Source organism: Papio anubis, chromosome 13 (assembly GCF_008728515.1).
Source record: "Papio anubis isolate 15944 chromosome 13, Panubis1.0, whole genome shotgun sequence".
In the NCBI taxonomy this organism is placed as follows: Eukaryota; Metazoa; Chordata; class Mammalia; order Primates; family Cercopithecidae; genus Papio; species Papio anubis.
The window spans coordinates 45730867-45758542 of NC_044988.1; the positions used below are offsets into that span (position 1 = coordinate 45730867).

The following is a 27676-nucleotide window of genomic DNA, read 5'->3' on the forward strand; positions in this document are numbered from 1 at the left end:
TAGTATTATCACCATCATCTCATCTTTTGAGGGCCAAATTTTCTGTGTCTTCCCAGTTGAGATTCACACTAAATTAAGATGCCATCCTATTCTGAGAGCAGACAGGTTATTCCACCTCCCTTACCTTTCCCTGCTTCTACTCACTATCCTTCCATTGCTCTCCTGTCACAGCTAACAGCTGGAGGTACCACACAGGAAAATGACAAGAATCTGTGTGTACTGATGCCAGGTTAAAGAGAGAGGTAGACTGAGACTCCCCACCCCTCACATGCCAAGCTGGCAGCCAATGCCCTTCATGTAACACACAGTAGCCCAGGGAATAAACAGTGGAGATATCTCTAGCACTACACAAAGCTGGCACAGCCAAAACCAATTGTTTTTGAAGGGGTCATGTCTCCTGGTATTATCCTCATGGGAAATTTGAAAAATTGCTTCAGATTCTACCTTCTCCAATTGAGATCTCCTTCGGCGGGAGGGGTATTTCTTCATCATCCAGTGTAGCCTCTTTGGATCCTGGGGTCTCCCAAAATGCTGCTCTCAACATTGACCCCTCAAGGGTTGTAGGAAGACAGACAGCCATAAACACATTTCAGAAGCAAAGTATACAATGCAAATGACACATGACACATTGCAAAAATGAGATGAAGAAAGGGAGGGATGGGAGATGGGGGTGCATGAAGGCTGTGGGCCTCCCAGAAAACTCTTAAAGCCCTTAACCAGATCAGAAGTGCCATTGATACAAACGGACACTCAAGGCTGGAAGAACAGGTTCTGCAAAGACCAAATCTAAAACCATGTCTGTGTGTTTCAGAATGCAGAAATCTGAAGGCTATGATGTGAGGGTTTACTGGTTATATAAGTTTATATGGATTATAGTTCTACCTTTGATTTGGCTGAAAAAACAATAAATAGTAAAATGTGTGCCTTTAGTTACAACGACTACCAAGAAAAACACCGTACCTGCAAACTGAGTATGAGACAAAGCCCTAATAAACCCAAGTGCAGGGTAATCTCAGATTTTCACACACCCATCACCCGCCTCAAAGGGCCCTCCTTTTTAGTAGGGCTATAATAAGACTTGTTGGAGAAGCAGAAAACCCATGTTGTAGAGAAAGAGTTAAATTCAAAAAGGTGCAAACAAAGGTAACGTGAGTCAAGAAGCCATGTTTTCCTTGTAATACACCCTGAGGTCCGATGGTGGTCTGCTTTGTCTCTCTCCTTCTTTCCCCTTCCCAGACAAGCCTGCTGAAATGACCACTTTAACCAGAGGAGGGTGTGCAGCCCTTCCTGTGAGGTTTGCCAAGGGCTCTCACCCTTCCCCACCCAGAGCCGGCCCCGGACACCGGCGGCGTTCAAGTCCTCCCCCTACCTGAAGGATGTATCCTCGGACATAGTCCCGCAGAGTCCAGCCAAGGCCGTGCAGTATGTGCAGCACCTCCTCTTGCTTCAGGACGCTGAAGAGACGGTCCAGCAGGATCTTTAGCCGCACAGGCACCGCTTGTGTTCCATAGAGCATCAGGCTGCTGATGTCAAACACGACGTTGGACTGCACAATCTCCACTTGGGTGGGGTGGTACAGGTGCTGCGTGCTGAGCTTATCCAAGGCTGTGGTGGTCCCGCCAAAGTTTCAGAGATGGGGGTGTTGGGAATAAAGAGATAAAGAGAGAGAACAGGAGTTAGAAATATCGCTGGAAGTTACCAGGGCTCCATTTCTACACATGAATGTTTGCCATACGTGTTTAAGCAAGATCCGGCAAAGAAAATAGTTCTCTGACATCTCCTTTCTGTTTTACCCCTTTTCTTTCCTATTTTTTAAATTGGATGTGTTTATAAATTGCAGGCAACAACAAATACAAAACACCTTCAACTTTAAGATAAAGAGCCACTGAGGATGTTTTTAAATGACCTTGGCTGGTGCTAAAAACCTCATTGATTTGTTAAGTGAACTGTGGTTCAACTCAAGTTACGATAGTGTCCCCCACCCCCTACCAAAAACAAAACAAAACAATTCCTAACTCATGCCATACAGGGAGGCTCAATTATCACTTTTCTGAATAAGATTCACCTGTTATAATACCTAAATGGTTTGAGGAGGAAGAGAGTGTTCTTTAGACGATAGGGGTAAAAGACCTAATTTGGAGGAAATAAGGAAAGCTGACATCCGTGTGGAGGGTTAGTAATTTAAGTCAAGTCATATTAGCTATAGTGGGTTATCCAAAAACCTAGTTCTCCCAATTTCTCTCGTTAGTCAGCTGTTAGATAGCTTTTGTGTTCACTGGCATGTTTTCTGAAACTTATTCAGGATAAAAAAGGAAAGAAAATTAAAGTCATAATTTTAAAAAGAAAGAAATAACAAGTCACTTTGTTAATAGCTCTAAGGGTGCAGATGAAAATGGAAACAAATGACAAGACAACATGTGGGAATTTCTGGTGTATCTTAGCTGTGTTATCTCAGTAGAAAAAGCTGAGGATGACCATTCTCAGAGTCAACACTTTCAATACAATGGAAATTTCAACAATTGGGTGCTTTTTATCCTCAAATTTAAGAAAACACTATCTCTTCTGTAGAACTAAATGCCAAAATAAGGTCATAAATTCTAGTCCCCATCCATATCTGAGTTACTGCACACCCTATTGCTGATAATATAATTACATTTTGCCTCAGTTTCTCAAACAATAACACTGTCTTATCTGTAGGGCTTAAAGAGCTGCTGCAAAGATTAGTGAGATAATGAGTGAGAGGCACTCTAAACTCCTTAAGAGAACACAAAAGGCATTCAGAACTGTCAGAATTATATGCATATGCCCATTGAGAATTATATGCATATGCCCACGAACACATAAGCCTGAAGGATGGTCATCTAACCTCATGAGTCAGGCAAATGGGTATCAGCAACATCTAGGCTCAAGTGATAACTACACCTAAGTTATGTACCTAAGGTTTCTGCAAATTCTAAACTACTGTGTGGCCTTTCTCAGTTGCTTTTCCTAACACCTTATCCCTAACGGTATGGGCTACACTGCATGTGCATTCTCAGCAACTCCTATTTTACTACACCAATATTACTGCATAATAATGAAGGAATTTAAAAGTGCGTGCACACAGATTTTTTAGTATTTCACATGTATTTTTTCAGGGCTCCTCCTCCACTCTCATTTCCTCCTGACTTGTGGTCACTAGAGAGTTCATGTACTCTTGATAAATTGCTTTCTTACATCCACAGTGTAAAGGCCCTTATCATTTACCCGCTGGCTTCATTCAACACATTTACTCCCAGGAATACTTTGTCAGAGAGTTCGGGTTTTCTCATACTTCATTTCTTGCAGCTGATTTGTCTGATCTTCCCTATTCTAGTGGTTAAGTCAACTTTGAATAAATAGTCTTAAAAATTAATTTAACGTTTGGGAAAGATAAGGGATTCACAAGCCTAGGGACTGAAGTTTTCTCTCACTCCACAGGGCATTTAGACTGCAAAAAGGCAGCAATGGGGTATTACCATTCCTGTTCTTCTTCAAGTACAGCTTAACTACTCAGCCTCCTGATGAGTGGCTGCTCTGCTTACAGAATCCAGTGACCAAATCAGGGGGGATCTGCACCTTCTCCATTTCCCTTCATCAGCTCTCCTCAACCATATCAGACAGTTTTTTACAAAACAGACTTCTATGACAACAGCAAATATGAAACTGACAGGACTCAGTAGAAAGGAAATAAAAACGACACAAAATCCTGATTTTTGTGTGTGTACTTGGCACCTTGCATCTCTGCATTAAGTACATGCAGGTGTGTGTGCAAATGCGTTCAAACTGTAGGTGAAAAAAACCATAATCCCTCTCCCTCCCACTCATTAAAAAAGGTTGGTTATTTTATTTTTTATTTATTTTTTAAGATGCAGTCTCGCTCTGTCGCCCAGGCTGGAGTACAGTGGCACAATCTCAGCTCACTGCAAATTTCATGCCATTCTCCTGCCTCAGCCTCCCGACTAGCTGGGACTACAGGGGCCCGCCATCACGCCCAGCTAATTTTTTTTTTTTTTTTTTTTTTTTTGTATTTTTAGTAGAGAGAGGGTTTCCCTGTGTTAGCCAGGATGGTCTTGACTCCTGACCTTGTGATCTGCCTGCCTCGGCCTCCCAGAGTGCTGGGATTACAAGCATGAGCCACCTTACCTGGCCAAAGTCGGTTGTTTTAAAGATGAAGAGGACTAAACTGTTAAGGGTACAGAAGAAAAGAAAGAATCGTCAGAGAATTAAAAAAGCACAGATAGAACAAAAATATTTCCCTAGATATGCTTTCGAGAACACCTGAGATTGAGGATATTATAAGGACACTAGTTGATTCTTCTTCATAAGTATACCATATGTCAGTAAGGAAGAATACAGCTGGGCAAGGTGGCTCACACCTGTAATCCCAGCACTTTGGGAGGCGAGACAGCAGATTGCCTAAGCCAAGAGTTCAAGACCGGCCTGGGTGAAACCTCCACCTCTACAAAAAATGGAAAAATTAGCTGGGCATGGTGGCATACACCTGTGGTACCAGATACTAGGGAGGTTGGGGTAGGAAGATCCCCTGAGCCCAGGGGCAATCCAGGTTGAGGTGAGCCATGATTGTATCACTGCACTCCAGCCTGGGCAACAGAAGTGAGACGTGTCTCAAAAAAAAGAGGAAAAAAGTAGAAAAACTGTTATAAACCACATAAATATACAGCAAAGGTCAACAACTTATTCTGTAATGGCCAGATGGTAAATATTTTAGGTTTGTGGGTTATGTGTTGTCTTTCACACCTATTCACCTCTACTGTTATAGCAGGAAAACAGCCATACATAGATAAGACTTAAACTATTAGGTGTGTTAGTGTTCCAATAAAACTTTATTTAGGCCAGGTGCAGTGGCTCACACCTGTAATCTCAGCACTTTGGGAGGCCAAGGCAGGAGAATTACTTGAGCCCAAGAGTTCGAGATCAGCTTAGGCAACACAGTGAAACCCTGTCTCTACAAAAAAATAAAAAATTAGCCAGGCATACCGGTAGTCTCAGCTACTTGGGAGGCTGAGGTGGGAGGATTGCTTGGGCCCTGGGGGTCAAGGCTGCAGTGGAGCAATGATTGTGCCACTGTATTTCAGCCTGGGTGGAAGAGTAAGACCCTGTCTCCAAAAACAAACCAACAAACAAACTTTATTTACACAAAGAGACACCTCACCAGCTTTGTTTGGGCCCTGATGATGATGAAAAGGTGGATCAGATATTTAATGGAAGTCAACAGTAGATCACAAAAAAGCTCTAAGAGTGTGGTTTAGGAAGCAGTTACCTAGGAGATGAGCCGTAGATGAAGACTTAAAAAATATTAAACTGGGCCAGGCATGGTGGCTCACACCCATAATCCCAGCACTTTGGGAGGCCAAGGTGGGCGGATCACGAGGTCAAGAAATCGAGACCATCCTGGCCAATATGGTGAAACCCCGTTTCTACTAAAAATACAAAAATTAGCTGGGCGTGGTGGCACACACCAGTAATCCCACCTACTTGGGAGGCTGAGGCAGGAGAATCGCTTGAACCTGGGAGGCAGAGGTTGCAATGAGCCAAGATCATGCCACTGCACTCCAGCCTGGCAACAGAGCGAGACTCCGTCTCAGAAAAAATTAAACTGCCTAGCTTGCAAATTTCAGCATAAACATATCATCAAAGATTATGATCTGCCAAATTTCTTGAATATATCAAAATTTTCTGCTTTACAATTACTAGATCATATTGAGTCACCAAGTTGTGACAACTTTTGGGGAAGTACCTCTGGAACTATGATACGTGATGATTTTTTAATTGTCATAAAATCTGTAAGGTGAGAACTGGACTGCTGTCTAATTTCATGATCTTCATATATCTGACTGTGGAGGAGGCAGGTCTGGATCTTGCAGGGTTAGGAATATGAGTTAGGCCAATGGCACTGTAGAAAATGTAGGTCAAGAACTTGTTCATCAGGATGGAGTGGGAAAAGATAGCACCCACTTTAATTACTTTTATGGGCCTAACCAATTGCTAATTTGTCCTATACCAATGGTATTGTCAAGATTCATTTTCAGGCCAGGCACCGTGGCTCACGCCTGTAATCCAGCACTTTGGGAAGTTGAGGTAGGTGGATCACCCAAGGTCAGGAGTTTGAGACCAGCCTGGCCAACATGGGGAAACCCCATCTCTACTAAAAATACAAAAATTAGCCCAGCGTGGTGGCACATGCCTGTAGTCCCAGCTACTTGGAAGGCTGAGGCAAGACAATCACATGAACAGCCCAGCGTGGTGGCACATGCCTGTAGTCCCAGCTACTTGGAAGGCTGAGGCAAGACAATCACATGAACCCAGGAGGCGGAGGTTGCAGTGAGCCGAGATCGCATCACTGCACTCCAGCCTGGGCAACAGAGTGAGACTCCATCACAGGAAAAAAAAAAAAAAAAAAAAGATTCATTTTCAAACGAAATCTAACCAGAAGTTGCACATACAAAATATATAAAAGTGAAACTGTTCTAGGTGAAGCTGGAGTAATCACAGATTACAGAATGTCCAATCAAGTATTATTACTTTTTTCTCAACTTGCTTAAGTATCTCAGTGGGCCGAACCTTGGAAGTACCGTTTGAAAAGCCCTTTTCTTTATAGTGAGTTGATATCAATTTTTTTGCCTGATTTGTGTCCACTCCCCTTCATTCTGGTAATAGAAGCTACATTTTCTTTTGGGAACTTGTCCCTTACACTCAACACCAGTCTTTCTTTCTTTTCTTTTTTCTTTTTTTTTTTTTTTTTGAGACAGGTTCTAACTCTATGACCCAGGCTGGAGTGCAGTGGCATGATCACGGCTCCCCACAGCCTCCACCTCCGGGGACTCAGTCTCCCAAGTACCTAGGACTAGAGGTGCATGCCACCATACCCAGATAATTTTTCTGTATTTTTTTGTGTGTGGAGATGGGGTATCCCCATGTTGTTCAGCCTGGTCTCGAACTTCTGGGCTCAAGTGATCCACCTGCCTCGGCCTCCCAAAGTGTTGGGATTACAGGCATGAGCCATCATACCTGGCCAATACTAGTATTTCATAGAACTGAATATTCCTTAGCCAGGCCTAGAAAACCAGTCTGCTCCAGCACCCTGACCGTAACAACTGGTTCAAGAATAGGTAAGTGACCTAAGTCTTGACAGTGAGATTGAATCCAGGAATTTACTTAGAACTACTGGGAATTTCTTCTCTTTCCTCTAAATTTGTAGCTAATGAATATGCTTGAGAATGCAAATCATATGGAGAAGAGCTAGGCTGCAAGAGGATCTGACAAATATCTAGTACTGATAATATTGTTTGATTCAGAAGATTTGGCAGTGCTTTGAGGTTGGTACTATCCCTGTAATTTTCCGTTACATGAGCGAACAAAATCTGTCTCTCCTTGTACCTCCACTACCTCTCCCTCTCCCCTCTACCTTTCTCTCACTGTCTACTTGAAGTCACATTCTGTAAGTTGGAACTAAAAGAGTTCTATTACAACTACCCTTGAGGTACTTTTCCAGCTGATTAAAAAGTAATTTCAAGGTCAAGTGTGGTAGCTTACGCCTGTAATCCCAGCACTTTGGGAGGCCGAGTTGGGCGGATCACAAGTTCAGGAGTTTGAGACCAACCTGGCCAATATGGCGAAACCCCATCTCTACTAAAAATACAAAAATTGGCCAGGCATGGTAGCGTGCACCTGCAGTCCCAGCTACTTGGGAGGCTGAGGCAAGAGAATCGCTTGAACCTAGGAGGCAGAGGTTGCAGTGAGCTGAGATTGTGCCACTGTACTCCAGCCTGGGTGACAGAGTGAGACTCCATCTCAAAAAAAAAAAAAGTAATTTCAAAGTAGTGGTCAGTGTTCAACTAAAAGTATGTTAGTTCCAGGCTGAATGCAATTCACACTTTCTGCAACGAATGGAATGAAGAGTATTCTAAATAATTTAACGGCTGGGCACGGTAGCTCACACCTGTAATCCCAGCACTTTGGGAGGCCAAGGCAGGCAGATCACGAGCTCAGGAGATCGAGACCATTCTGGCTAACACGGTGAAACCCTGTCTCTACTAAAAATACAAAAAATTAGCCAAGCATCGTGGCAGCTGCCTGTAGTCCCAGCTACTTGAGAGGCTGAGGCAGGAGAATGGCATGAACCCGGGAGGTGGAGCTTGCTGTGAGCCGAGATTGTGCCTCTGCACTCCAGCCTGGGCGACAGAGCAAGACTCTGCCTCAAAACACACACACACACACACACACACACACACACACACACACACAATTTCACATCTTATACGAATTTACAAAGAGTGAAGAATGCCTTCAACAGCATTAATAAGGAAAAATAATGGTGAGGAAGAGTGTAAAGAAAATAACCCTTTAAGTGGCAACTATGTATCAGGCATCATTCTAGAGCAACTTTGCCCAAACTGTGGCACGGGCCACATGTGGCCGAGGACGGCTTTGAACGTGGCCCAACACAAATTCATAAACTTTCTTAAATGATATTTTTTTGCCATTTATTTTTAGCTTATCAGCTATCGTCAGTGTGTTAGTGTATTTTATGTGTGGCCCAAGTCAATTCTTCTTCTTCCACTGTGGCCCAGGGAAGCCAAAAGATTGGATATCCCTGTTCTAGGGGCTCACTATTAGCTCTTTTAATCCTTCAATTAAAAAGCATACAAACACAGTATTATTATTACCGCTTATTCTGAGGTCATGGCCTCAATCAGGTTAGGTAACTGGTCTAAGGTCACTTAGCAAATTCACTCAAGAAAATTCTGTTTTCACTATATGTTCGAATAAATAGTCAATATGAAACCTGGAAGTCCTCATCATGTTGGAAGTCCCTAACTACCAGCAATCTGGGCTACTTGCCCATCACTCTGCTGAAGCAAGCATTTCAAAGGTCACCAACACCTGCCTTTCTGTGAAATCCAACAGCTTTTTTCCTTCATTATTCTCCACAATCTCTCCATAGCAGCTGACCTTATTGATCACTGCTCCTCCTAAAATGCTCTCCTCCTTCATTCATGCATACATTCATTTATTCACCAGCACCTATTAACTTATCTCTGAAGTACGTGCTGTATGCAGATACAAAAGTAATTTATGTTGTGGCCTCCACCTTCAAAAGCAGACAGATGTAGGCAATATAAATGCTATAAAAAAGATCTGACCAAGTACTGTGGGACACAGAAGAGAGGGCAATGCTGCCGGGAATGCAGTCTCCTAACTCGGAAGTCAGCAGGCATGAAAGAAGGAGGAGAGTACTGTAGGTAGACGGAACTAAGGCAGTGATTCTCACTCATTGTGTGTATCAGAATCAAGAGGAGGGCCTTGATTGCTGGGCCCTCTCTCCCAGAGTTTCTGATTCACTGGGTCTGGGCATCAAGAATCTGCATTTCTAACAAGTCTCCAGAAGACGTTGATGCTACTGGCCAGGATGATACTCTGAGAATCACTGAATTAATGGGTATGTGTTAGGGAACTGACTATCTAAACAATGTAACACTTGCAGCAAAATAGTTGGAAATTAGTCCAAAAAGATCATATTAGCAGACTGTAAGTAAGGAGCTTTATTTGTAAAGGCAAAGACCTGTGGAAAGCTTGTAATTTTATTTCTTGTTAATAGGATTAGGAAAGTATTAAACATTTTATGAGGAAAATGGGTAGGTGTGGTGGCTCATGCCTGAAATCTCAGTGCTTTGGGAGGCTGAGATGGGAGGATCACTTGAAGATAGGAATTGAAGATCCATCTGGACAACACAGTGAAACCATGTCCACAAAAAAAAAAAAAAAAAAAAAAAAAAATTAATGAGTCAGGCAAGGACAAGTGTGGTAGTGCAAGCCTATAGTCCCAGCTACTTGAGGCAACAGAGACAGGAGGATCACTTGAGCCCAGGAGTTCCAGGCTGCAGTGATCTATGATCCTGCACTATACTCCAGCCTGGGAGACAGAATGAGACTCCATCTCTAAACAGCAAAAGATTAAAAGACAAAAATTATTTTTAGTTTTAGATGTAAAATTCTGATAAGAGTGCAGAAGTTTAATTTAAGCAATAGTTGTCACATGGGAGACATGACACCTGTCCAGCAGGAACAGTGGCTGGTGATGGTACTGGATGAACCTTGACCACAAAGCCATAACCCATTAACGTAGAAAAGTTCAGAAGTAAGAGGGTTGTTTTAACTTTGAAAAATGTGGCCGGGCACGGTGACTCATCCCTGTAATCCCAGTACTTTGGCAGGCCCAGCACTTTGGGAGGCCTGGCACTTTGGGATCACCAAGAGGTAAGGAGTTCGTGACTAGTCTGACCAATATAGTGAACCACATCTCTACTAAAAATATAAAAATTAGCCAGGCGTGGTGGTGGGCACCTGTAATCCCAGCTACTCAGGAGGCTGAGATAGGAGAATCTCTTGAACCTGGGAGGTGGAGGTGGCAGTGAGCTGAGACTGCGCCATTGCACTCCAGCCTGGGCAACAAGAGCGAAACTCCGCCTCAAAAAACAAACAAACAAACAAACAAAAACCCCACAGCCTTTGACAATTGCCCCAGATGATTATGACACATATGCCCCCACTCACATACCACAATGAAAAATTAGAGATAGAAACAGGGGCAGGGACAGCTTAGAGCCAAGTGAAGAGAGCAGGGCATTTTTGCATTACTCCACTGGGACATGACTTAATTCAGTGGACTTCTCAGTACAGTATGCCTAAACTCGGGATATGAGGTACGCAAACATAGGGACCCAATTTCCAGATCTTGCAGTTCCATATTTACTCTAAAACTAATCTACTTGAGAATGGGCCTCCAAGTACATGAGGATTATCCATTCTTGTTTCTCTTCTCAAAATTGTACCCTTCCTTCTTTACAAAATAAAGGTCTATACCCTGGCTTATATTCTACATGGTACACTTGCCCAGGGTGTAAAACTCTTCTGAGTGCTAAAATAATTCACAATTTGATTATTAAAAGAATTAATAGGCCAGCTGTGGTGGCCCACACCTGTAATTCCAGCACTTTGGGAAGCTGAGGCAGGTGGATTGTTTGAGCCTAGGAGTTCAAGACCAGCCTGGGCAACATGGTGAAACTCCAACTCTACAAAAAATACAAAAATTAGCTTAGCACGGTGGCACATGCCTACGGTCCCAGCTACTCGGGAGGCTGAAATGGGAGGATCACTTGAGCCCATGGAGATCAAAGCTGCAGTGAGCTGTGATTGAGCCACTATACTCCAGCCTGAGCAACACAGTAAGACCCTGTCTCAAAAAACAAACAAACAAAAAAACAACTAATAAAGGCTCATATTTCCCTGACTATACACAGATGAGTAAGGTGTAGCTAGATCTGATACAGGATTTAGGACTATGCTGGAATGTTCAGAATTTAGACATCATATAAAATGGGCAATGATAATGAACTCTCTTCTTACATTCTTGTCTATTTTAATAATGTGTTGCTCTTTAGAAAGCATCCTATGGGAGCAAAGCATGAGTGTCCAATAGTGAAAATTGTCTCCCTCCTCGAACCCCACATATCCAAAGCTAAGATATTCTTTTCAACTATCCTCAACTCTCATTCATCCCTAGGAGGTGTCATCACATGGGAAGAAAAGCCCCTAAGCAAATTAAGGGATGCCTACTCTTTTAAATTTAGTTTGAGTATCTTCCTGTCCCTACAAAATTTGTAGAATACACTGAATAAAAGGTGTAGATAGAAATTTTACCTAATTTCTTTCAGAAACAATGTTTATCATTTAGTAAGGTAGTTATAGCCTACATAATCAAATAATATCAACATATTTATCATTAATCATCATTTTCATCTTAAAAGATTTTGAATACCTTCTACATACTGCTAGTAAAAATAACAGAATTATGATCCAAATGTCAAAGCAGTTAATTTTTAGCAAGTATGTAAGTTCCTCTTTCATTAAGCATATAAAAACAGTCTGATCATGATACCTAGCAAAACTGATAAATATTTTTATATACTACTCTTACCTAATTTTTTTTTTACTAAAGTCCAACACTAAATTGTGTGATACACATGGAACCGTATTTATCAAAGTGGTATGATTTCTAACATACTTCTCATTTCATAAATAAGTTATATATTATAGTACATAATTACTAATTAAGTAATGAGAAATATCACGTCTATTATAAGCTGAACAAATAAATTTTACTAGCACCACATTTTATTCTGGACTGTTTCAGTAATGTATCATAAAAGATGCATTCCATAACTTATTGATGTGTTTTTTTAATAAGTTTTCTCAAAGTGCATTTATTTGAACTGAAATGTGAACTCAGCTTTTTCTAATAAAAATTAAGGCAGGGCTGGGCGCAGTGGCTCAAGCCTGTAATCCCAGCACTTTGGGAGGCCGAGACGGGCGGATCACGAGGTCAGGAGATCGAGACCATCCTGGCTAACACAGTGAAACCCCGTCTCTACTAAAAATACAAAAAACTAGCCGGGCTAGGTGGCGGGGGCCTGTAGTCCCAGCTACTCAGGAAGCTGAGGCAGGAGAATGGCGTGAACCCGGGAGGCGGAGCTTGCAGTGAGCTGAGATCCGGCCACTGCACTCCAGCCTGGGCGACAGAGTGAGACTCCGTCTCAAAAAAAAAAAAAAAAAGAAAAAAAAAATTAAGTCAGATTTATCAGCCTCATTGATCAAATATGACTTTTTGACCATGATCATTGGATGTGCCAATTAGGCTACCTGGTGGAAATTTTCTTCAATTAAGATAGCTACGTCTGCAACAGTAAGATAAAAGCATTTTGTTAAAAAAAATTGCAGAAGTTATTTGAACTAAAAACTAATACAGTATTTTTATTTTCTGAATCTTTTCTGTGTATACATGGATAAACAACATGCCTCTAAACTGAATACTAACAACTAATTGTATAGGGCCTGGTGGCTCATGCTTGTAATCCCAGTACTTTGGGAGGCCTAGGAGGACAGATCACTTAAGGCCAGGAGTTTGAGACCAGCCTGGCCAACAGAGCGAAACCGTGTATCTAGCCAAAAAAAAAATTATAAATCATTATTTGATATAATTTCTTAATGCCCTTTTCCATAAATTGAAAAAGAAATGACTGTAGCAATATCTGAGTAATATATAGAATGGTTTCAATTTCTTTGCTTTTAGCAAACCAATCAAATGCTGTGTAATTTTTGGCATATAACTTGAAATGACTTCTAAGAAATGAATGACAATGTGGTAACAAACCTCCTAGTCCCATGTATTCACGTGAACCAATGTTTCACCAGTTACATCTGTGGAAATGAAACCTGGGAATAGAACTGGTAGTGTGCCTTTTCTCCTTTTTGTAATAAGTACTATTCATCCATGGATACATGAACTAATCTGAGAAGAAAAAAATTTATAGTCCCATCTATTTCACTGACAGATACATTTCTAACAAAAATCCACTTTATGTTTAACAAATTTTTAAAATTTGTAATATTTATATTGCTTGGATTTTATTACTGTGATGACAATTTTTAAAATAAAATTTCTATTTCTAGATATTTTATTAATTTTCATTGTAGGCATGCATGTTAAGTTGAGTAATAAAAGACTTTCCAGTGAACATTTATGGTAATGTTATTTGGGGGAATAGGATTGGAAACAACAGGTTAAGGTTAAAAAATAATGACAGAAAGCAACGATTTCACGTTTCCAGTGTTTTTAAAAGGTGCTTGTTGTCTTCCAGATGAAAGACAGAGTCTCTAGGGCCAGAGTCTAATCCCAGCTCTGCCACTTACCTGCTGTAAGATATTGGCAAGTAACTTAGCATACGAGAATGTTAGGGTAGTCTTTAGTTTGAAAAATTATTTTAAGTATAAGCAAGCCAGTGACTTGAAGAATACAATCTTAATTTAAGGACAAAGGAGAAGAAAGCATAGAATCAAGACCAAGCTAAGAAGTAGGAGGAAACACAGATGCTTGTAGTGAAGATGAGGCACAGCTACAAAATGATTGGGATTTTCCAGTTTGGAAGATCTGGAGGCAAAATCAACCGAGATTCAGAGGAAACATCAGGTTTCCAGACAAACTGCCTCTCCAGCTGCCCTCCTGTGATAATTTGCCCCTAGGAATCCAACTATTCCTACACTATGCAGATGATCCCTAACCTTTAAATTTAGCTCTCCCCAAGGTCAACTCCAAACACATACTTGACTCCTTTTGCTGTGAAAGGTAGAACCAGGAAACTAGGCCAAAATATTTGAAATCAGACTTTTTTGTGTGTCATTTTCTCACAGGTGCTCATTGAGAAAATGTTCTAAATTCAAGAGAAAGGAAAACAAAAAGACAATTATCCATAATCCCACCACCCAAAGCAATGATTGTCTATATGTTGATGTATCTACATCTACTTTTTTCAACACATAACTTTATACAGTTGAGGTCATACTGTAGATAAAAGTTTCTATCTTGGTGGCGGTGTTGTCTCCCTTAACATTATCTAGCAAGAACATTCAAAATTATCTCTGACTAGTGTCCCTTGTTTTCCCTAGGTCATCGTCATCCTTAATCATTTTAAACTCTTCCACTGTGGTCTTTCCTGGATCAATTTCTTCTTTCTAGTCTAATTTATACCATTTTAGAGCAGGCTTTTAGTCCTTCATAACTTCATTACTACAAGGGCTCCTAACTGATTTGGTCTCTCTCTATTCTCACTGGCCTATTATATGCTAAATAAAACCAAGTCAATCATCTCAAAATACTGCTTCAAGTAAGTCTTTTCTCTGTTCAAAATTTCCAGTGATGCCCCCAGCCTCTTCACACACATAAATGCTCCATTTCTCTCTCGCCCACACACAAAATCCTTAACCTGGGTCAGAAGACCTTGGACAGATTGATTTACTTTCCAGCCTACTAACTCTCTGACATGGGCCCTGTGATCTGCCCAAAGTGAGGTTCACAGGGCTTTCACATATTACTAGCACTTTACTATTTGGTCACTAAATGTATTTTCTGTCCCATGCTAAGTTTTAGAGATTTAGTGAAGAACAAAACAGATATGATTTGGGCCCACTTGAAGTTAATAGACTAGTGAAGAAACAGACTTAAAAATTACAGGGCACGGTGGCTCATGCCTGTAATCCAGCACTTTGGGAGGCTGAGGAGGGTGGGTCACTTGAGCTCGAGTTTGAGATCAGCCTGAGCAACATGGAGAGACCCCGTCTCTACAAAAAATACAAAAATTAGCCAGGCACTGTGGTGCGCACTTATACTCTCAGATCCTTGGGAGGCTGAGATGGGAGGATCACTTGAGCCTGGGAGGTGGAGGCTGCAGTGAGCCAAGATCGCACCACTACACTCCAACCTAAGCAAAAGAATGAGCCCCGTCTCAAAAAGAAAAAAAAAAGGAAAAAACAAACAAAAAATACATTAACACACAAAATTACAAACTGGGTATGTGACATGAGAACATAATTTCAGTGGGGTGGGATTCGCGTATTCCAGGCAAAGCCAGTTCAGCTAGGACATGAACAAGAGAAGAACCCAAGATGATGCCAGAAAGATAAGCGAGGTTCCATCCATAAAGCTGTATTTTCTCAGAATGTTTACTTTCAACGCTGTTCAAGTGTCTTTCTTCTTTCTTATTAATTCCTCTGACTACCTTTTCTCTCCAGTTTCGATTTATATTCTATTTTCTTTTTCTATGAAGCCTAGAGAGGCTTCCTCATACAAGAGGAAATGGACTCTACCATTTCCTGTGATCACTTATGTTCCTACTTATCTCAAGACCTTGATTTTGAGCAGCAACCATACCTGAAACAAAATCACTCAAGAGTGTTGAGTAATCATATTGTTGGATGGATGAACACAGTTAAGTGTATATAATAGAATAAAAAGCCATTCTATTTTTGCTGGAAGGGTAAATGTATGATTCCACCATGCCACCAGATTCTTCATTTCATCCATGTCCCTTTCTCAACCCTTCTTTTGTCCTTGACAGCACCCCCTCACAGACTAAGTGAAGGTGGGTAATTAAGGCAATTTAGAAGGTAAGGTGGTGCTGCTAGCTAAGCAGGAATCCTGAGTCAACTTGTCATATTTTCTTTCTTACTAGGTCAAGTATTATTTGGGAGATTACAGTGCACTTTTAGTAGAAAAGCAGGATAGAAGTCTAATATGGTTAAGGAAAATAATCTTAATTGCAAGGTACACAGACTGAATCATAATACACAGACTTTATGAAAATCATCCACAATAGTGGCACAAATCACTAGCTTTGTGATCAATATGCTAGACTGATGGCCTTATAGCTATAGAAAAAGGTGTAGTATAGACCCTGGAAAGGGGTCAGAGAACAGTCACACAGTAAGACTGTAAGAAGAGCATCTATAAAGAAACAAGTATTTTTATTTTGTAAAAGACCTGGAGGAAAAACAAACAAAGGGTCAATTAACCTCTTTTTAGTATAGAGAATTTCATCTGGAAAAAGCAAAAGCTTTAACTGCAAGATAAGGATATTAGAAAAAAGGAAACAAATTCATACAATACAAGCTTATTAAAATGTGAATGAGGTTACTGATGGAACATAATTTACTTGGATTTCCTCAAAATGCTAGAAACAGAAGCTTAAACTGGCAATTTTACGGCTATAAAACAAAGGAGAAATTGAGGCCTGGATATAATTTCAATAAACATTTTGATAAGATCTACAGTTTTCCAAAGGAACATGGTGGCTAAGCCACAGGACCCCAAAATGACACTTGAGTCTGAATGAAGAAAACTTTTATGTGGGAACAGAATTGCCATAAGGACAACAGCTGGATTTCTGTGCTTCATTAATGTATGTAATATAAATGTAAAATGAGTATATAATGCAAAATAGGTAATAAATGTAAAGTAATATGTACTTTTAACTATACTGCTAACTTAAAGAACAAAGTAATGTCCTATATAAAATTCAGTTTTCAAATGTATAAAATAGTGCTGGGGGTGTGTGAGGGGTAGTTATAAAAGAACACATCTATCACATGAAATGTGAATAACAATTTTTTATTTCTATTTTAAGTAACAGGAATTGCTCCTCAAACCTTCAAATAAATTAAAATAAATGCAAACCTGTAATTCTACAGACTTCACTTCCAATATTTTCTGTGAAGGTCACAGAAATAAGGACATATTCAGATACTTTTTTTTCTTAATGTAAGAGTATAAAAGTGCTTTTCACTGATCCTACAAAATTGGCTCTCAGTGATAGTTTATAGTTCTTAGTTTTCCACAACTTTTTTTAAACACAACTTTCCTTAAAAGTCAAATTCAAGTGACTTAGGTGGTTTCCACAGGACTATGCTCATTTCAGGTCCTGAGGTCCAATGGAGTCCATCTAGCTGTTCAGGTATGGCAGTGTGAAGCTAACAGCCATTCATTAAGATAAGAAGTATGTGAAGTAGAATGATTTTTTCAAAACCACCTACTTTGTAGAATAAAACAATTAAAAATCTGTATGAAAAGGGTCTAAATGGAAACCTGTTATTTCACTAATTTTCAGTCCTGCCCTGGATATTTTAAAAATTTTAATGCTAATTTGAAGTAATTTTACAAGTTAAAAAAGAAGGCTTATTCTTTTATTTTGGGAGAAAGCCAAGTGAGCCTTAAATTACAAGGCTAATTGTTTCGAGAACTCCGGGTCTCTTGCCTCAACTCCCTTTAGAATTCCAAATTACAAGCATCAAATGGTCAGCTTTTAGGAACTCTGGATCCTAGACTACTATTTTAATTTCCAATAGATTAACATTTAACACACGTCTTTAGGGATTGTTTCTATGAAACTCTTTCCATGATTACTTTAAGAGTTCTAAAAGTTGTTAGCAATGAGATTTTTATTGGAGCAATTTCTGGAGTCAGATTTGAAAGTTTTGATTATTTATAAACAGAATATTTTTACCACTCCTACTTCAAATGTCTAGGCCATAACCTCTGAATTTATGAGGGTGGTGGCTCTTCATTCTTGCTGATACAACCAATAATTTTCAATTATACTGCACTTCATAATAAGCACACTATACCCAATATAATGGTATGTCATTTCAATGTACCTAGCCCATGAACTTCCACAGGTTTAATGGGATTTTGCGTATTTAGAATTTCTTCATAAAGGGGCCCTTTGGAATCATTATCACATCAATCCTTTCCCATTACAAGACTCAGCTCTCTTACCAGGCAAGAGTATCAGGGCTCAAGGCAAAGAGTTGGCCTACTCTCAGAATGTAAGCTAGATCCTAATAAAAGCCTTAACACTTGGGGAGAACATTAATAAAGGGCAATGATGACATATTAAAACTTTTTAGTGAATCAGGAGATCATGAAGGCAGGCAACAATTGTGATTAAGAAAAAAATTTCTTATGACTTAAAGTAATATTTAGATCTGCACATTGTATTCACTACTTCTGAGGGAAAGAACTATGTAATTGGGAGCAAGTTAAGTACAAAATAACTCGTGTTCCATTAAGTCACAACTTTCTAACTGTAACTGTCAAGGTTGAATTAATTAGGATATTTAATACCAAGGAGAGAGAAGGCTTGCTTCTAGAGCTTTTTTTTTTTTTTTTAAGAAAAGAAGAAAATGAATGATATGTAGCTAAAAGAGTTGATCCCCAAGTGTGGTGATAAAAACTGTCAACCCTTATGTACAAAGGGTTTATTTTTTTTCTTCAACAAATAGTGTGTCAGTGTTTTTTAAAATGAACAAACTCCACTGAACCTCTACAAATCCTCATTACATTACCATACCTTATATACATTATCTGAATTATGGTCCCTGATTTTTTTTTCTTTTCTCTTAATACATGAGAGATAATGTATAAATACTATCATGGTTTATTACGAATGTGATTCCAAACTATAGGGAGGGAAGAGGGACAAAAGTAGTTCCAATAAGACCCATTGTCCTATGGATTTTAATCAACCTCAGTCGACATGCAGCTTTCAGGGTATGTGGATATACACACGCATATAAACACCCACAATTAGTCCCAGGTAGAAGCTGAGCTCCACTTGAGACTACACAGCCAATATTTGAAACTGACTGGCATCTGCCCCCGTGGCCTTATGCATAATGAAGTCCTCAAAACAGACTTTGAAAAGCATTAAAGTCTGAGTGAGGCACACATAAAAATATTTCACCACTCGGTTGTTCAGAAGCTCTCTCTCCTGGCTAGTAGATTAAGCAGGTCCCTGATTATACTTATTCTCCTGCTTCTTCTTTCTTACATGGCCCACTTTTGGAGGCATGCCTGTGCTCTTTTGCAGCAACTCCACATGAAGGTGGTAACAGGCAAAGAGAAAATTTTATCTGCAAATTTTACAGTAGAGCTAAGAAGAGATTTAGTAATTGAATCTACTTGCTGAAACCAGGTTTGGAAATTATTATTATTGTTGCTGCTGTTCTAACCAATCTCCAGTTGCCACTGCCAGCTGAAAGTTGGCTACACAAACCCTACTTTATTCAGTTTATATATCAATGGATTAAATACACAGTACACTGACTATAAAACATATCTCGTTTTAAAAGTAACTATTGAGATTTGCTAACTGAATTAACTACGTACATCCTTTTATTAAACAAAAATATGAATTCTTCTGTAAGAAAATAATCACCCTACTCCCCAGTTACTCACTTTAAAGTCTTAATTTTCTTAAAGGAGCATATATCTATATAAGAATTTCATTAAGCAAAAAGTACAAAGGCAAGGCATATTTACTATTTGATAAAACATATGCTTTAAACTATCGCATGTGAAAAAATATTTCAAAATTGAGAGAGAGTCGTGATATAAAAAGCCAGCATCTGGTAGGGAAATACCTAAAAGAAAGAAATTATTATACTCAGTTGACTTTTCTTTAAAAAAAAAATGAATGTCACTTTTGTGTCACAAGTATTTTTTTCCTCCTTCCCCCAGTAATTCAGGCTGAAATCTCATTCTAAATCTATAATCAATCCTTTTTTCCCACTGTAATCCCTTAAAATCTCTAGGCTATCACACACACTTTTGACACTGATGTGTGTTTTCTTCTGGATTGCTGGATTTGCTTAATGCATATATCAAGTATCAAACTGCTTTGTATCAGTAACTGGTGGGATAAAAAGACCCTATGTAAAGATTTGCTCATAAAAATGGGTTAAGAGGGCAGTCTTAGGGCTTAGGAAAAGTCTAACCTAACGAAATCTTAAATGGACGAGTAGAAAATGTTAAGCACTAAAGCAGTATCTGCTGATTTTTCCACTAATGTGATCAACATATGATTGAGCGGATCGGGAAACCTGAAGTTACCACCCCATTCTCTATTAGTGGGCTGTTTGACATGTATGAGTCATCAACAAGGCAAAAACTCTTTGGGGATTTAGACCATTGGCAAAACGAAAGTATTTTATACCATCGCACATATTTAATGGAGCGCAAACTTTCAGAAAAGAAGTGACATCTCCTGAAATAATCTGAACAAAGAAACAGAGGGGAGATACTGGTTAGTGCTTTGAATTCTGTCTACTAATTTGATCATGATAGTAACCCTAATTTCTAATCAGAAAATTTCTAATTAGATAACTTCAATTAATCAGTACCAACAGGCGCAATCAAAAGAGTCAATACAAAGTATAAAATGTAGCAATTTTTCCTTTAGATATTTTACTGTATTTAAAAACCAGTAATAGAAAACACTTGCCAAATTCATTTAGTCTCTGACTGAGGCACACATATGTGATCTCCTAATTTACAGCTTGCACATACAGATGTTCACACTTAGTAAAAGGGCTTCTTAATAGCTTTTTTAAAATTAAAAGTGTGTTGATAATAGGTGTTTTAAATATATCCAAACAACACAGCTGAACTGACAAATGCCTGTCTTCATGCCTCACCATGTCTCACACTGTAGCAAGATTTTATAAGAGAGAAAAGGTTATATGATTCAGTCACATATATATAGGATAAATGTTATACCCCAAAAACTCCAAATGAAATCTTTCATTAATTTTTCTTTCTATGATCTGTTTCCAAGTAGAAAATGTTAGATAGCTACTCGGTTTATGTAGCCGAAAGCAGAACCACACAGCCGTTGCTTGCTGTCTGCAGTTTTTTTCCCTTGCAAAACTTTGAACCCCATCCAGCTTTGACACACTGCCTCTTCAGTTAATAACTATCAAGTTTCCCCTTGTCTCCTGTCTACTTTTCTTTGAGGCAATTGCGCACTCAGCACCCCGAGATAATAACACACATCTATAAGATAAAAGCAATGGCATTAATGTAATTGTCTGCCTCTCTCTCTTTAGCCTAATCTTTTTTTTCCTTCAGTTTTGACTGCCTGTGTGACACCTGTTTTTGTCTCCTCTGATCCTACGACAGGTTTTCCGCTGACAAGGTTTTTGCCTGACAGAGATTCTGCAGACAAGAACATAATAAAATATGAAGAACTGCTTGTCAGAGTTTCTGCCAATGCTCACATGAAATATAGGAAAAAAATGATTTTTTTTTTTTTAAGGGGCCCTGTGATGGTCGCTTTTGGCATGTCAGAAAAAAGACCTCCCTAGCCAAGTTCTCCAAGCCAAACAGGTGTTTTCTTTTATGTTAGAGGTTGATTTGTTTTTTAATTTTTACTGATAGTGGAAAACATCATTAGCCAAAAGGAGGCGGGTGGGTAATGTCTTACCCTCAGATTTTTGCAGGCAAAGGAATATTAAAAAACTGGAAAGTAGAAGGTATTTCACTCAAGATCTTATCTTCTGAATAAAACAAAAACACCAACATCTGTTAATGATTAAACAAATTTAAGTTATCTAAAATTTACTTCCTGGATATTCGTGCTACCAAAATCTCCCACTTACCTTTCACTTATTTTGTTGTCTGAAGACAGAGGGAAACTGCGAAGGTGAAAATAGAATGAGAACTGGAAAAGAAAAATGCGCAAACGGACATAAAGACAAGGTGTTTGTGGGCTGTGCTTATATCTTAAAACGGGAAGAGGCTGCTGGGAAAGCAACTGGCAATTAGGAATCTGACTGAGACTTTTCCATGGGCTTAGAGTTTCAATAAACCTTTGCTCCATGGAGCACATGAGAGATGCTGCATTAGGTTCCAGCACGCAAAGATGAAGTGCCCTTCCTGAGCTTTCCAAGTTAGTGGAAGGATCAGTATTACCCAGAAACCTCTGGTCTCAGCAAAGTGTGTTGAGAAAATAAAGACGGGAGCACTTAATTTCTCCGGGGGTGGGGAGTGGTGGTGGAGAGGGGAGTAAAGGGGTGGGAATCCCACTTTCTTGATGAACAAGGGACAGGAAAAACGGGCCAGGATCAATAGTGCAGCAAGTGTGAAAGGACGAAAAACTGGGAAAGAGTTTACAGTGGTGAGTCAAGGGACAAGAGCCTGGATTTAGGGTGTTAGGATTCTCACACCAATTCTAACTACTCTGCCACCAAACCACTTTAACCTAGGCTTTAGCTCTCCAAATATATTATCTCACACCTAGAGCCTAAAATTACCACATCTAATGGAAATATAATTCACAGCCGGGCACGGAGGCTCACAGCTGTACTCTCAGTGCTTTGGGAGCCAATGCAGGAAGATCATTTGCATCCAGGAGCTTGAGACCAGCCTGGGCAATAAGACGAAACCCTATCTCTACAAAAAATACAGAAATTAGCTGGGCATGGTAGCGCACACCTGGGGTCCCAGCTACTCAGGAGGCTGAGGTGGGAGGATTGCTTGAACCCAGGAAGGGGAAGTTGCAGTGAGATGAGATTGTACTATTGCATCTGGGTGACAGAGCAAGACTCTGTCTAAAAAGTAAATAAATAAATAAATAAATAAATAAATAAATAAATAAATAAAATTCAAGCCAAGATACATAATTTTAATTTTTTTAGTTTCAAGTAAAACAGTAAAAAATAAAGTGACATTTAAAGATATATTTGACACGATACATCACAAATATTATCAATATGGAGACAACGGAAGAACAACTCTTAATGACTATTTTACTCTTTTTAAAATAAGATGACAGCTCCAAATTTGGTGTACACTTTATACTTACAGCACATCTCAATTTGGACTAGCCACATTTCAAGTGTTCGCAGCCATAACAGTGGCTTCCTTATTGGACAGCCAGGTTTAGAGTTGCCTTTACATTTACTGGCGAGCAGAATTAAGGCCTGAGATGGTCCTTTCAATCAGATGGGCTTGCATTTAAATTTACAGTGTCACTTGACTGTACAGAAGGCTAAGAGGCCCATGAGGTCAAAGTGGGGATTTCCCTGGGTACCAGGGGAGCAGCTGAAAGGAGAGAGGAATCTCACTACTGGGCCTTTTAATAAATACTGGCTACAAGTCTATCCAGTTGTGGTGATATGTGAAGTAATACTTAAAGCACTTCTTACACAATTCTTTGGGTATATGCGAACTAATAACAAATTAATTCAAGAAGCTTTTGAAGATATATAAACATCTACAAAGGCAAAACCTGGTAAGAAGTGGGATATATAAACATTATTTTAGGGCTCCCAGAATACAATTCAGAGTTATCTTTGAAATACTATACTTATCCAGCAATTTCACACTTCAGTAAAGAGGGGAGAGGAGTTAGAAGAAGTCACCATTTATGACACAATAGAGAAGGAAGAGTGGTTGAAAGGATCAACATGATATTGCTGAGGCATATGGGGTCCTTATGACCCAGCCGAATCTCCTAGTTTATCCTGAGTAAAAGGAGAGGAGTTTAGTGTATTTCATTTATAACCCCTTCAATTTGTGTTCTGCTTAACCTGGTGAACTCCAGTTAATTAAGATGTTCCTATAAACAATTAAGCTTCCTGTAGGATCGTTAGCAAGATATAAAAATTTATGATGTAATAAAATGCAATAAAATGATAAAGTGGTGAGCTGATCAAAGCACTTCACATGCAAAATGATAGGTGTGAAAATAGGTAAAAGTAGCCTTAATCCTACCTAAAATTCACCTACTTACAGCTTTTGGATTTTTAGCGGGTAAATATTACTATAATTTATTTTAACTGGTGCAATTCTCAAAATGACTTTTGGTGTAAAATATTCCTTACTGTATTCAAATAAGGGTTCAAATGACATTTTAGGGGAAATGGAAGGTATGGAACTGTACTGGATTTGCTGGGGAAAACAATTTCACTTAGGGAATGCTTGGTCTGACAGCCAAAAGAACTGGTGACCTGACCTCTGCAACTGCATACTGTAGATAACCTTCCCTGGAAGGAGAAATAGTTTCATCCCATCACATTCCACATTCGTACCTTAAGGGAGACACTAGATATTATCATTCATATTGATGATTTTATTGTCTTAGTAATAACAATACTAGCTCCTAAAATTGTTGTGCCAGAATATTGGGCTAACCCTACTCTTTCCTGTAAGCCTCTCTCAAAATGTATCTGTGTTATTTAGATGCATTGCTATCATTATTTGAATTTCTCGATAAAATAACTGAGTCTTAGAGAAGGCATTACTAACAAAAGGCAGAGAAGGGATTTGACCACTGGCCTGGCCACACCCAACTTTTAATCACTCTACTTTGCTAAAACATGTCTATCACGTCCACATTGTTGAAGTCTTACTTTTATAGGAATTTAGTGATAACAGCAACTAACACTTACTAAGTGTTTACTATGTATGAGTCTGCTGGATTATCTCATTTAATCTTAGAAGAACACTATGAGCTAGGAGCTATCATCATTCACATTTCACAGATGACAGAACAGAGAGATTATACAACTCGACAAGACTCTACCTACAGTAGGTGATAGAGCCGTGATGTGAATGTAAACAGTCTCATTCAAGAACAACATTCTTACCTATTTTGTATATTGCCTCCCATTCATTCACCTGAAGCTTTTTTATATCCCGGGGATACAGCTCTGTGTGTTTCATTCTCAATGCCCTCCCATGAAACTCCTTACCAGCAGACCAGCAGTGACTACACTTGAGGCCAGGTCTTGCCAGCCTCATCTTATGTTCCATCTGAATAAAACAAGAGCTAGGGAAAAAAAAAATCTGGGGAGCTAACAGGCAGAGAGCCCAGGACTTTGAAGGGGAGGCACTGTTTGTGCTGTGTTTAAAGAAAATTTAAGGAGTTCAAAGCACCATCCGAAAGGTGGGCAGGCTGAGAAACAAATCAAAAGCTGCTCAGGGACACAATAAGAAAATAGTTACTGCCATTAATCAAGCACCAAACCTTTGCATTTGTGAGGATGTCCTCCCTTTAGAGCTTATCAGCAGTGATCAGGGAGTAAAGGAGAGAAGCAGAAGAGGGCACTGTGCCCTCAGGTCAGGCCCAAAAAAGCCTCCTGTGCCAGGCGGGAAAATGGCCTTGCTTTTGCTCTCTAAAACGAAGAAAAAACTCCAAGGACTTTGCTCATGGAAAGACCAGAATCCAGTTGCCTCACCAAGACTAGGAAGCAGCTAAAAGCTGTTTTCCCTAAGCAAAAGAGAATTTTGCAGCTAGGCAAAGCCGGGTTTCAGTATTTACAATCTGGAAAAATTAAGTCCACTAGAAAGACAAATTCTTTAAGCAGATACTGCAACAGCTTCCACTTTTTCCAAACGAGTGCATCAAGGGAAGACAACGATAGTGTTTCTATCCTTGTGTTTCTGAACAAAGCCCTAGAAACATCTTCCCTAAGGATCTAGTTCTCACTTTGCCACTGCTAAGCATGTGCTTCCCTTCCCCCGAGGACTCAAATTAGTGCCTGTGCTACTGTTCACCAAGCCCTAATCACCCCTCTGGAAAAAAATTTCTACGAAAGAAAATGTTGTTTTTGTTGGGATAATCTCCAAGCCAGAGCTTGCTGGGAACATTATCTTCCTTTGTCAGAGGAAACTTAGTTGTTTTTCAGTCTCCTCTCTTTATCTTGACACATTTACAAATTATCATATGGACATTGTTGTGGAGTCACTCAGAATGAGCATGATATCACAGAAATGTCATGCTTTATTCTTATGATAAAGGAATCTCTATTTGGAGTGGGAAGGAGAGAAGACTAGGGAAGAAAAGAGATTGGCAAGGAAAGGACTGGACTACTTTAGTTGTTAGGTTTTGGACTCAAGTCAGGGAGAATATTAGAGAGTTACCAGTTGGGAACAAACGACTTTCACAGATATTTAGACAATTTATAAGAACATAGACTGGGACAAATAATAAAGACATGTGACCTTTCACAGGACAAAATGAAAAAGTACTTGTTTTGATCTGCCTTGCTTTTAAGTCCTTACAAACTACCATGCCTCCAACAACCTTGAGGAATTTATAAATAGAATACTGAGATCTCATGATTCTAAATGTAGGACTGATATAATCAGAAGCTTTTTTTTTTTTTGAGACGGAGTCTCGCTCTGTCACCAGGATGGAGTGCAGTGGTGCAATCTTGGCTCCTGCAACCTCCACCTCTTGGGTTCAAGTGATTCTCGTGCTTCAGCCTCCCGAGTAGCTGGGATTACAGGTATGTGCCACCACACTCAGCTAATTTTTGTATTTTCAGTAGAGATGGGGTTTGACCATGTTGGCCAGGATGGTCTCAATCTCCTGACCTCGTGATCCACCTGCCTGGGCCTCCCAAAGTGCTGGGATTAACAGGCGTGAGCCACAGAGCCTGGCCCAAAACCTTTTTGGGCCCAAAGCCTTTTTGATTATAGGATGCTCATGACCAACAGCCCTGATTTAGGATTTATGCAAATTGTGTCTGAATAGGATTTTCTTTTAGGTATGGGCTTGCCAGATTTAGCAAAGAAACATAAAGGACTCTCACCTAAATTTGCATGGTAATATTTGTATTTAAAAATCATTTATTGTTTACTGATATTCAGATTCAGTAGAAAATTCTATATTTTCTATTTGGGTGAGGGTCTCTATAAATATCCCTGGTCTGATAAGACATATCAAATACAAGCTGAAAATTCAAATTCAACCATGCTGAGAAATGAAAAATTATATCCAGTGAATTACAAAAAAAGAAAGGTTTGAAATTAATGGGTTATATGCATATTAAGTCTTACAGTACATTAAACCATAAAGCTGGTTGGTATATGACACTAAATTAACTTTATGCTTCTCATCATTTCCTGTGGTGAAGAACTGAAGGCTACCTGGCACAATCCTTCATGTATGAGATATGTTTAATAAATATCTACTGACTGATGATCTGGATGATGTAGACCAGGTCTGCTCACTTTACATTAAAAAAAATCAGAGGACTTTGGATGAAATATGGGCAGGAAAAAAGCTGGCTTAATTAGTAAATAATTAAAGTAATAATGTAAAACTATCTTTTCCTCGAATGAACTGCATGCAGTAAAAGGAAATCACATTTACAGAACATAATAAAAGAAAGGTCTCAAAATTCCAGTGCAACAAGCATTCTTGCAGGCAGACCTCGGCCAAAGGAAATAACACTGGTATTAATTCAGATCTCTTGAAAGTGAATGAAAATTCTAGTACTCATGCAGCTTTTTGGAATGGCATATCCTGTTATTTAAAGTCAAAGGAAAAAAAGAAGAAAAAAATAATTTGCACAGAGAAAGCTGCTGTGGGTGCATTAAGCTATAAAATGTATTTTTTATTCATCAAGTCTCATATTCTTGCCAAATGCTCACCTCACATACCTAGGAAACAGTGGA

General features: G+C 39.4%; 1 protein-coding gene across 1 annotated transcript in view; it reads right to left on the minus strand.

The window, feature by feature from the left end:
* The window catches only part of BNC2 (basonuclin 2), a 458860-nt gene that overhangs the window by 137916 nt on the left and 293268 nt on the right, over positions 1-27676 (minus strand). Inside the window, 1 exon segment of the mRNA XM_031654267.1 lies at positions 1370-1605. Coding sequence (XP_031510127.1) covers positions 1370-1605 — 236 coding nt within the window.